Here is a 12,555-nt window from a genome sequence, read left to right as displayed (position 1 = left end):
ATTTGGGTCATTGTGGAAATGCCAAAACAGATCATCTTTTAAATGTCTAAGAAAATATGCACATTCAGTCTTTCTGCAGGATCTATTAATCTAATTAATAGCGCTCCATGGCATAGGACCCGGGTACCTTCGAGACCGTCTTCTGCCACCAATAGCCTCCCACAGGCCAGTTCGCTCCCACAGAGAGGGTCTCCTCAGGGTGCCATCAGCCAAGTCATGTCGGCTGGCGACACCCAGGGGGAGGGCCTTCTCTGTGGGAGCCCCAGCCCTGTGGAATGAACTGCCCCCGGAAATTCGTAAGATTTCTGACCTCCAGGTATTTCGCTGCGCACTCAAGACCCTATTGTTCCACCAGGCTGGGTTAGCAATATAATTTTAAATTGGATGTTTTAAATTTTTGGGGTTTTAAATTAAGCCAAATTTATTTAATATTTTTAAATTATTTTAAATTGATGTTTATTCTGTTTTTAATTAGGCTGTACACCGCCCTGAGTCCTTTGGGAGAAGGGCGGTATAGAAATAAAATTATTATTATTATTATTATTATTATTATTATTATTATTATTAATTAATTAATTAATTAATTAATCAGTGGAATGACTTGCCTCCAGAAGTTGTGGGGATTCCAACACTGGAGATTTTAAACAACAGATTGGACAACCATCTGTTTGAAATGGTATGGAGTTTCCTGCTTGAGCAGGGGGTTGGACTAGAAGACCTCCAAGGTCCCTTCCAACTTTGTTATTCTGTTATCTAGATTCACTTTCCATTTGCAAGTAATCAGAGATCTGAATCAGAGGCAGAAAGAAGGATCCTTTGATGTGATTACTATATAATTTCCTGTAGGCCCTATTTTAAAGGCATCATGCATGTTTGATATACTTTTATTTAAGTTACAAATATATAAAAAAGATTCTTGTTTGCAAAACCCCTGGTCACCCCATTTAAACAATGGGATAAACAAAGGCTGCCTGTCTCTCTCTGTCAAGTGAATTATATACTATTCCACGAAAGAGCTTTTTCTCCTGGCTGCAAATGAATATTACCTAAAAATGGGGGTTCTCTGGTCAGCAGAACATGTTACTGAGGCTGGTAGCATATAACGCTTCAGTTATCTACCAGCAGAGTAGTTTCACTCTCTCAATAGGTTCTCCTGACTCAGCAGGTTGTTTTCCCATGTCCAGATTGGAAAACGGCAGTCAAGAACCGTCCTAGTCATCACAGGATAATGTGGCTCCCCTTCGGCAGTTTCTCCCTACTCTGGAACCCTCCCTGAAATGCCCCCAGCCAGTCTCCTGGACTACACTTCCCATCAGGTTCAGTCAGAACAGGGATGCCATTTTGTAGAACTGGTTGGGGACTTGGAAACTTGGTTTCAGTCTTGTTGAAAAGCGACGCCACACATCCAGGGCGCTGGGCATCTGAGCACCAATAGTCCATTTCTAAGCAAAGCAGAGCTTTCTAAACTACATTCCTGTTTCCTAAAATTTATTAAGGATATATCTGATATGATAGCAGTGTCCCAGTATCTCAGGGACTGCCACAAAGAGGAGGGGGTCAACCTATTTTCCAAAGCACCAGAAGGCAGGACAAGAAACAATGGTTGGAAACCAACCAAAGAGAGAAGCAACCTGGAATTAAGGAGAAACTTCCTAACATCATATGCCGCCCTGAGTCTTCGGAGATGGGCGGCATATAAATTGAATTAAATTGAATTGAAATTGAAATTGAACACTGAGGACAATCAACCAGTGGAACAGAAGTTGCCACCAGAAATTGTGGAAGCTCCATCACTGGAGGCTTTTAAGAAAAGACTGGACAGCCACTAACTTGTCTGGAATGGTGTAGGGTCCCCTGCTTCAGCAGCGGGTTGGCCTAGAAGACCTCCAAGGTGCCTTTCAACTATATTATTCTGTTATAACTGGGGGAGAAAGCATTACAATTTTCTCTTCTCTCTCTCTCTGACACACACACACACACATCCCTCTCAAAACTTTCTGAATAAAAAGCATTGCTAAATCTTGCATTTTTTCTGAGCTATCAGAAGCTTTACTCAGGCCTTAATTTAATAGGAATCCAATGCATAATGCAACAAAGCTGTTCATAGTACATTAATTCTGCTTCTATTTCAAGCAGCTAGTTTTTCAAGCAAACATTGTAATCATTTTAGAGTTATGTAAGCTTCTAATGGCTGCTGGAGGCCTGTTGCAATCAGTGTCAATTGCTATTAGGTATGTAAATTGTTATGTAAAGCATACCAGTCTGACATTCTGCATCAACATAACAGGGAAAAGAAATTCAGATACCCAGTATTTCCAAATAAGAAAATAATTTAAAATAATTTGTAAAACTGATCGATGATTCAAAACACATCCTTTATGACATCATTCCATCCATTGTATGGGATACTAACACAGAATTTAATGATTGTTTTTAAAATAGTGGTAAGTCCTGCACTGAAACAGCTTTTTGCATGGTGTACTGTTAGTCAGATACATTAAATGTGATTTTCATATCTGGAATTTACTTTACAAGTTTCCTGGTCTTATTGAAAGTAGACTTGACTTAGACTTGTACACCCCCCACTCCCCTTCTCAAAGTAAAAACTGGGTAGGATACAAGTAAATGTTATTTTAACTCAAGCAACTACTATGGATACCAACTGATTTAAAATAATATTTTCTCCTGCACTGCTTTTTAAAGAGGAAAATAACAGAAGCATCTTACAGCTATTTTTGGCTTGGCTATGCATGTCAAAAGCATATGGATGATGCAATCCCATCCAGCTAATTTACTAATTTAATAAGTCTTGCTAGGAAAAAGGGACACTCAAGAGAGTGTGACAGGATTGCAGACTAAATTCCTAGGATTTATGGAATAGGGGATGCAAAAGAAATCAATGTAGGAATCAACCCAGGGCCAATAACTGGATTCTTACGAGTCCCAGGGTGCCCGTTTAATGTACTCTAGACCTCTAAGACACATAGACTGCCTACCAAAGGATTTGCTTTCAGTATGGCATTCCCCAAATGTGGACAGGTTGCTCAAAGCAATTGGGAAAAACCAAAAACCCTACCGACCTTTGGTATGCCTGAATACCTCTCGGGATGTCAACATGACTTGGATAATAAAATAGAATGCAAAATTAAAATAATTAAAATTAGGGTCCCATCACCTTTAAAATTGTCCCTTCTTACCAAGTCAAGCACATTAAATGTCACACACAAAAATGCAATAAAAATTCTACTTACTCTGCTTAAAACCAAGGTAGGGTATTCGTTCAATGGGTGTTTTTCTTTCTTTCATATATTTATAAAGTGCCACAAGGAAGGCCTGTTCATCTGCTCTGCATTCCTCACCGACAGAAATCTTGGATTTATCCTCATTTGAGCCCTTTTTACAGTTGCTGTTATTGTTTTTGGTTTTGGACAAAGGTGATCTAGACTCACATTTTACCTGGAAGAAAAGAAGAGATGGCAGATTAAATCCTGAAAACTGTTTGATTCAATTTACATTCCCCTTTGACCGTTGTTGTGTCTTCACATTGAAACTTTCCTTGGACTTTGCTCTATCCCTCCTTCCACTTGGTCCCATATACACAAACTATGATGGGCAAAGGCAGGCCACACCAAATCTGCTTGGTGGCCAGGCGGCTGTGCTGTGGGGGAGACAATCCACTCTTTTACCTCATTTTAATATGACCAAGACATGGATTAATGGGTGAACTTTTGTGCTGAGGATCTGCCTTCATTTGGGGGATTGATCTCTTCCCAGCAATGCACACATGCTCGCCTCTCTTCGCTTGTTATTTATTTATTTATTAGTTGGTCGAACATGTACAAGACAGCAGGTATAAATATGAACATGGACATGAACGAAGGAAAGGAATACAAATAAATGGGGACAGTAGTCCTCCTGGTTCCTTTCAGCTGAGGGAGCGATTCCCAATCCCAATCTGGGCAGGCAGAAAGGATGCTCTTCACCCAGTGAAGAATTCAATGGGCAAGAGAAGGCAGGACACCTGGAGAGGAGATTCTGCAGGAAATGCTTTCTGTTGGTCCTGGCCTTCTGAGACCTTTAGCGCTTGTCAGGTGAAAAATGTCCTGGACCTGCCCAGCCAGAAGTGGCTACAGGGAAAGCAGAGGCACTGTTGCTTCTAGGAAGTGCCGTGGTCCCCTGGTGCTGCCTCCATCCAGTTTGAGACCTTTGATCTTAAAACCACCTGCTAGGACCTTTTCTGTTGGGTTGCCTGGCCCCTGGAACACGAGGCCCTGGAGGTTGAAAGACCCTGCCCTGCTTTAAAGTGGCCACAATGACCTGCTCCTTTCCCCAAAGCTAGAATAGAAGAATGTGCCTCTGTGGGAGTTTTATTAATGGCTCACCCAGTGGTGGGATTTAGCTGGTTCGGGCTGGTTCGGGCAAACCGGTAGTTAAATTGCTGGCTGGCCCCTCCCCTCCCCTCTCCTTCCAGGAGTCCCACCATGCCCCATTTTGGCTCTCAGGTAAGTGCAGGGAGGCCTCCTAGGCCCAAAACGGGGCACGGAGGGGGGCAGCGTGCCCCCCCTGCAGCCTGTTTTCACTCCCAGGAGGTTGCAGAGACACCTCCTAAGCCCAAAACAGGGAACGGGAGTGCAGCGCATTCCCGTGACACGTTTTTGCTCCCTGGAGGGTGCAGGAGGCGGAGTGCTGCCTGTCACATCCACCATGGCCACGCCCACCCAGCCGGTCATTAGGGCAGAGAACTGGTTGTTAAAATATTTGAATCCCACCACTGGGCTCACCGTAGGAGTCCCTGGCAAGAACTCCATGGGAACACACAAAGGCACCACTTAAGCAGTCTCAGGTTTGTTAATGGACAGCTTTGAGGTCCATCACTCTCCTGGGACACTTCTTTGAATGATGGTGGAAGAGAGCAATAGACCCTTAAATAATGGACATCCAAGAAGACCACTCATATTCCTGGAGCATAAAAATTAAGATGATGTTGGCAATAAGCCCACCAGCCTTGAGAAACAAAAAATTCAAATTCAAATTCAAAATTCATTCAAGAATGACATCTTCCCCTGCATCCTGAGGACATGGGATCTAAAAGGTAATGTCTCCTGTTCGCTACTAATAAATGGGGGCATTTGGTATTAGGCCAGATCCTTCATGGTGACCAAGTTGAGAACAGGCCTACCACGTGGATCAGTGGTAGGTTTCAAAAATTTTTACTACTGATTCTGTGGGCATGGCTTGGTGGGCGTGGCAGGGGAAGGATACTGTAAAATCTCCATTCCCTCCCCACTCCAGGGGAAGGTTACTGCAAAATCCCCATTTCCTCCCAATCAGCTGGGACTTGGGAGGCAGAGACTAGATGGGGGTGGGGCCAGTCAGAATTTTTACTACTGGTTCTCCAAACTACTCAAAATTTCCGCTACCGGTTCTCCAGAACTGGTCAGAATCTGCTGAAACCCATCACTGACGTGGATTCTCAATGGGTCACACGGCTATTACCAGCCTTGAGTCTTCCACTTTCTAAGGACAACAATGCTGGAAAGTAAATATTTTTTTCCTTGTGTGACTGAGGTACAAGAACCCTGAGTTTATTTATGTTTGCAAAGTATTTATGGAAATATGAGAATTTTTAAAAAACTAGTTTGGTGTCAGACAAGCTTCTCAACTATAGCTGTGAATTTCCCAGCAATATTTGCAAGACTATGTCTTATCCAATGATAAGCATATCAACTGATTTGGGTGCTCAGAAAATAAAACAGAAATTAAGAAAGAAAGAAAGAAAGAAAGAAAGAAAGAAAGAAAGAAAGAAAGAAAGAAAGAAAGAAAGAAAGAAAGAAAGAAAGAAAGAAAGAAAGAAAGAAAGAAAGAATACCATGAGTTCTTTTATATGAGAAACTTCCATTAAATCAAAGTAGTGCATGTCAAGCCTTTATTATGTAGTTCAGGGGTCTCCAACCTTGACAACTTTAAGCTGGCCTGGGAATTCTGGGAGTTGAAGGCTTAAAGTTGCCAAGGTTGGAGACCCCTGATGTAGTACAATCTTAAATAAATGACAATTTTAGGTGATTATTGGTATTAAAAGGCCCTTGTCAGAAAAGATAGGGAGGAGATACGTGATTTGGATTCCTTTTTTAATTTAAGAAAAAAACACACACACTCCTATATAAAAGAGACCTCTGAAGACTGCATAACTTAGCAGGAACATTTTCTTCGTATGTTCATGACCAAAGTGGTGTTTCCATAAATAAAATATCTGGTATAAATGTCTTGTGGTGAGGCATGAATTAGTTCTGTTAAAATTTGGTGAGAGATCATCCATTTTATTGTGGGCTCAAAGTATCGTTTAAAAGCTGCCATTGGGAAATGGATTTGTTTATGGGTCTTTTAAGAGGAAATTTCCAGCATTCGTGCTGAAGGGAAAAATTGATGCGCCTGTACTGCAAACGGTCTTTAAAACTCTTGGAGTCTCTTGGGGCTTATATTTCTTCAGGGGAAACTTTGGTTCTCAATTTCACTGAGTGTGAAACTATCTGTGGACATCAACTGCGTCTCTTGACTGTAAAATCATATCATCCCTGTGCTGAGAAAGAAAATTAAGAGCCAACATGAATTGATGCTCTTAATCAAAGACGGAGACAAAGTAGAACGATCTACAGAGGGGCCTGTTTTGAATTTAGCAAGGCATTGGGGGAGGGGACACGACTCTTCATGCAAAGGGAGGGGGGCACTGCCAAATTGCACATGGGAACAACAAACGGATACCATCCTTTCAGAATTTTTAATACATGCTATTAATTAACATCTTAATTAGATTTTTTTTTTTGACAGATGAAAAAGAAGAAGGTTTCAAACTCCTTGATGAAATTCTGGGGAGTCATTTTCCTTATGAAATAAATTGAGCCTTCCTTTCCTCTTGTTAGAATTTTCAGTCATATTATTGTCATCATACTGCTTGTGTGTTTTGTATTACAGCCCCACCTGTAACTGAGAGTGGGTCTCAGGCATCAAGAGTTGTTTTGTTTGGTTGCGTGAGCAAAACAAATTCTTAGAAGGGTGGGAACATGTTAGCAATATAGAAACAATATCAGTTACGTTGTTTATTTATTGGACTTACATGCTGCTTTAATTGTTGCCAAACGTACGCGGATTATGTAGCTGGTGTCTATAATTCAGATTAAGCAATAATGATTAACATAATTTACAGCGACGGCAAGAGATGACAACCTCATCATGTAGCCATTACTGAGGCCTATTGAAGCAGCCACGTTTCCCTGGCATTCCTAATCCTAGGAGGGTTGTGGCCAGTTGCAGAGAACGGGTCTCTGGTAGCATCTGCCAAGTTCTTGGTCCCTGATGGTTCCTTTCCCGGGGAGAAGCAATATGGGGGGGAACCCACTCCTTATCTTTACTAAACAGGCAGATATAAGTGGGAGCAGGTGGCCAAGCAGAATTTTGAAGGCAGCCACCATGAATTACATCCACAAGCTAAGCAGCAATCAACGCAGCTCTCAAAGCAGAGGGATTACACAGGAAACAGAGATACCACATTCTGGGCCTCCTGTGGCTTCCAAGTGGTGGCAAGCGCAGACTCATGAAGAAGACATGGCGGTCGTCCAAGTGAGAGATGACCAAGGGATGAGTGACTGTGAGTAAAATCTCCTGATCCAAGAAGGTTCATAACTGGCACATTATACAATGCCCTCCTAACTACAACTGTCACTTGTGACAGGATTGGGTTGAGGTCTAAAGCTGAGCATCATCACAGTACTGATGATGCCTGATCTATGTTGATGGGTGACCTCCCCATGGCTTCATGTAGACATTAAATCAGAATGGAGGAGCATACAGGCTCCTAGAACTCAACTCCTCCCTCAGTGACCAGAACTGACCCCTTAGAAGGAGAACAACTGCAAAATCAGTGCTTCCAGTGCCAACCCGGGGAGACAGTCCAGAGGGATAGCACAGTGGGGGATGTTCATGGTCAGTGATAAGACCAAGCAACACTGGGGGGATCCCCCCCCTGGTCTCACCAAAGGCACCTACAAGTGGAATCTGGGTAAACTTGGTCCTGTACCCTGGACAGATTGAAAAGAGTTCAGATAAGCTCTTTCCTCTAGTTGTAGGCCCAATTTATGACAATTTATTACTGATCTAGAATGGGATATATATGATTCCTTCAAAGCCGTTGCAAACAGAAGTCTTCATATGTTGGGCAGGCCAATGGATCGTGCAAATTATTTATTCATTTTGTTTGAACTGGCCCACTATCTTATTGGCAGGGTTGGGAATGTAACTAGAGTATATTTTCATGTTTTGCCCTAAGACAGGGGTGTCAAACTCAAGACCAGGGGACAGATCCGGCCCGCGGGGTAGTTAGATCTGGCCCATGGGGTACTTAGATCTCTGGCCCACGGGGCCGCCCTCGAAACATCACAAAACCGGCCACGGTGCCTCTGCCAGCAAAAACAGAGCTCTATTTTTGCTGGCAGAGAGTTGCAGGAGCCTATCGCAGCTGAAAATGGAGCTCGGGAGGGCTATGGGCGGTCCTCCTGAGCTCCATTTTTGCTAGAAGAGTGTTGCAGGAAGCCATCACAGCCAAAAACGGAGCCCAGAAGCCTCTTTTCGCTGGCACAGCACTTTTTTTTTTAAATTTGATTTATATGCCACCCTTCTCCGGAGACTCAGGGCGGCTTACAATGTGCTCAGCAATATGCTCAGCAATACTTGGGTCCCCACAGGCACCCTCGATATGAGTGACATCAAGCTGGCCACACCTACTCTAGCCACACCCACCCTGGCTCCCCGAGGTCAAATAAAACCCTGATGTGGCCCTCAATGAAATTGAGTTTGACACTCCTGCCCTAAGCCCTCCAAAATAAACTTCTGAGCAAAAGTTATTAATTGGTTTCTGAGAAAATGTCTGAAGCCACCTGAGATGGAGTGAGAGAACAAGTCTTCAACTGATGATTGCATTTCCCAACAAGTATTTATTGCCAGTCTTGCACAGAGCCTTTGCAGGCAAGCTCAGAAGAGGAGAAAGGATGTGCAAAAGCAGACAAAATACCACATTAAACAATTACAGTTCTGCAATTGTTTCCAATCATCTGCTGACATGCTATTAATATGCAGAGGACATATAACCCTATAGGGCGATTCATTGTTTACAGCCAATGCGTGATTAGTGAACTGGGGAAGGCAGACCATGATCTCCGCAAAGTGGGCCACAAAGGAAGAGCACCTTCTGACCAACTGGAGGAGGCCCCACACTTTTCATGGAGTTCAGACCTCAACCCTCACATTTTCCACTAGTATCTCTGAACTGTCAGGATACCTGTCAATATTATTTACAGACTAATGGCTCTTATGTACCATACGTAACAGGCCACACAACTAAACTGTGAATTCAAAATTAGTATGACTTAATGTTAGAGTGAATATTATTGTTAGCATACATGAAATATGAAGCAGACAAAAATAATAATTTAAATCAGTGGTCCCCAACCCCCGGTCCGCGGACCGGTGCCGGGCCGTGGAGTACCTGGCACCGGGCCGCGCAGCGGCCGGGGGACATGAACGCTGCAGCGCAAAGGCTCCTGGGCCGTGCGCAAAAGCTCCTGGGCCGTGCGCAAAAGCTCCTGGGCCGTGCGCAAAGGCTCCAGGGAAGAGAGCCCCGCGCAGGTACGCATGTGTGGCCCAAAGACCCCACCCCTGCGCGCGCTCAGCGGGCCACGGTAAAATTATCAAAGGCTGATTGGTCCGCGGCGATAAAAAGGTTGGGGGCCACTGATTTAAATGACCCAGAAAATGTAATACAGGTTGTCCTCAACTTACGACCACAATTGAACCCAAAATGTATATTGCTAAGTGAGAAATGTGTTAAGTCGGTTTTTCCCCATTTTACAACTTTTCTTGCCAATCACTGCAGTTGTTAAATTAGCAACCTGGTTGTTAAGTGAATCTGGTTTCCCCACTGACTTTGCTTGTCAGAAGGTCGCAAAAGGGGATCGTGTGACCCTGGGACACTGCAACCGTCATAAATGTGAGTCAGTTGTCAAGCATCCAAATATAAATCATATAACCATGGAGAATGGGGATGCTGCAATGGTCACAAGTCTGAAAAATGGTCAAAAGTCACTTCGAATGATCACTCAGTGAACTGTTGTAAATTGAGGACTACCTGTACTGTCATCAGACTTTTTAGAGCCTCGATTCAGCTTTAAAAAAAAATCAAATGGGAATTCTCTCAAAGGCCCCCACCTGTCAGTACAGAGCTTGGCCCATCATTGGGCTCACAAAAGGATGGGGGGGTGGGGTGGGGGTGTTGGAACTGCAAGAAGCAGTTTGACCAAGCTTCCTACTTCCTATTGTGAAGAACTCAGCATTTCCCATTTTTCAATGCGCGGGAGATGAAAAAGCACAAGCCTTTCATCTTCGGGAGGCCTTTGCTCCACATTAGTATAAACTAATTTATAGCATTAAAGATTCCTAAAGATTTAGATAATCCAGCATATTGAAGAATTTAGAAAGAATTTAGGAAGAATCTTCAGCGGTGTTGCCATTTCTTGAAGCTCCAGCTATGAACTTCTGAATTTGGCCAAGGTCCAGTGAATTAAGTTTACCCTACCAACCGAAATCTCTGGCTACTAATGGTTGTGCATAAACGAAGCAGTTTGCGTGGAAAACACCCAAACCCGTGAGCTGAGGATGCTGCAGCCTGCAGCGGGAACAGGGGGGACCTTCCACGGGTTTCACTGAAGTAGGAGGCTGCTGCCTCTCCAGCCACGTATTCCTTTGAGATGAGCTCACAGTCTCATTTTTAGTCTCCACGACTGCTCTTGCATCTAGCCCAAGGAGTGAACCAGACTCATCCTTTGTTCACAATTACTCCCCCCACCCCCATTCTAACTATCCTTCAAAGTAAGCTGAAATCCTGGGCAGTTCCATGTAGTTGCCTTGCAATGGTGGGGATGAGTCTGCCCACCATCTTCCTCTGGTCCATTTCTCCCCCTCCCAGTAACTTCCATGATGGGATCTCCTGGAGACCTTGCCCCGTCTACTCATCAGTTGGACCTGCTTAGCTCTGAGTTCAGGTAAAGATACTGGCTGCCATTGGCTGCAGCAGCCCCTCCAAAAGAAGAAGGGACCTGCTCCCCGGAACCTGCATTATAGGGTTGACTCTACAGGGGTGCCCTTTGGGGAGCAGCCCCACTCCCTTTCCATACTCCTATCCCCCCTCCCCCTGCCCCGTGAAACACTGTCCTGAAAAAGAAGAGCAAAATTCATCTGGAAAGGAAATTTGGGGAAGGTGCCAAAGCTCCTTACCTTGGCCACAGTTTTGCCTTCACAATTATTCTGAGAATCTTTATTGCCACTGAACGAATCTCTTCTCTGTGAGTTGCAGGACTTTTTCTTCCGTGGTCGTCCTTTGAGGTTGGGAGCTGAAAACAAACAGGCAACAGTTCAAGCCCAATTCCTTACACGGGACTAATAAAGTTAATGTGCTCCACGAGCTGCTAGAAGCGACAGATCTTCCCCACAAGAACTCTCCAAAGTTGGGCTGTTTCTAGGTCACATGTTCCTGTGGCCATTCCCCCCCTGCCCCCTCCCTCCCGCCTGTGACTTGGAGTGCCTTCACAGCATCACAGCCATCAAACGAAGCCTGTCTGCACTGCTGTTATTTTGGCACAATGGTGCTTGGATGGAGTTGTTAGCGAGAAATGACCTATATTACATTTGCTCCTGGCTCATCTAGTGCTGTTTACATTTGAAAGAGCTAAAGAAAAACACAAAGTGCCTTTTGCAAAGCTAGGAGGAAGCAGCAGATAGCTGAGCTTTACGTGGCCACTCCTTAACAGAATAACAGAGTTGGAAGGGACCTTGGAGGTCTTCTAGTCCAACCCCCTGCACAAGAAGTAGGAGATCCTATACCATTTCAGACAAGTAGTTGTCCAGTCTCTTCTTAAAAGCCTCCAGTGATGAAGCACCTACAGCCTACAATTTCTGAAGGCAAGCGGTTCCACTGGTTAATTGTCCTCAGTGTTAGGAAGTTTCTCCTTAATTCTAGATTGCTTCTCTCCTTGATTAGTTTCCATCCATTGCTTCTAGTTTTTCCTTCTGGGGTTCTGGAAAATAGGTTGACCCCCCTCCTCTTTGTGGCAGCTCTTCAAATACTGGAACACTGCTGTCATGTCACCCCTCGTCCTTCTGTTCACAAACTGGCCATTCAGTGGGGATCTGTAACTTCATTTTCTGGCCATGTCCTTGCAGAACAGGGCATCGGAGTGGGTTCCATATGCCAGCAGTGAAACAGGGAAAGGACCATAGTCATTGCGGGTCTCCTCTATTCTCAACCATTCAAATGAAACCATCCTTTGCCAAATTAAGTGTTTAATGTAGGCCTTTATTTACAGAGCCCAGAAACTCCAGATTTACAGAAGATCAAACTATTTTGAGGTCATGTTTTGAAAACCCACATATATGATGAGAAAAAAAACAATGGGGAAAGGAAGGAAGTTGGGAAAATCCTCAGGGACGATTCACACCCTGGTCAGCCCTTTT

At 44.0% G+C, this 12,555-nt stretch overlaps 1 protein-coding gene across 2 annotated transcripts in view; it reads right to left on the bottom strand.

Moving 5' to 3' along the window:
• ARID5B (AT-rich interaction domain 5B) overlaps positions 1-12,555 on the bottom strand; it is a 130,527-nt gene that overhangs the window by 28,386 nt on the left and 89,586 nt on the right. For both annotated transcript variants that reach the window (XM_034435313.3, XM_087872298.1), the window contains 2 exons: positions 11,320-11,435; positions 3,252-3,456 (listed from right to left, as the gene is read on the bottom strand). In XM_034435313.3, coding sequence (XP_034291204.2) covers positions 3,252-3,456; positions 11,320-11,435 — 321 coding nt within the window. The remainder of the gene's footprint in view (positions 1-3,251; positions 3,457-11,319; positions 11,436-12,555) is intronic.

The sequence above is a fragment of the Pantherophis guttatus genome, chromosome 6 (assembly GCF_059756535.1).
Source record: "Pantherophis guttatus breed Tessera chromosome 6, ASM5975653v1, whole genome shotgun sequence".
NCBI classification, from domain to species: domain Eukaryota; kingdom Metazoa; phylum Chordata; class Lepidosauria; order Squamata; family Colubridae; genus Pantherophis; species Pantherophis guttatus.
The sequence above is the reverse complement of the archived record's forward strand: the minus strand, read 5'-3'. Positions and strand labels throughout refer to the sequence as shown.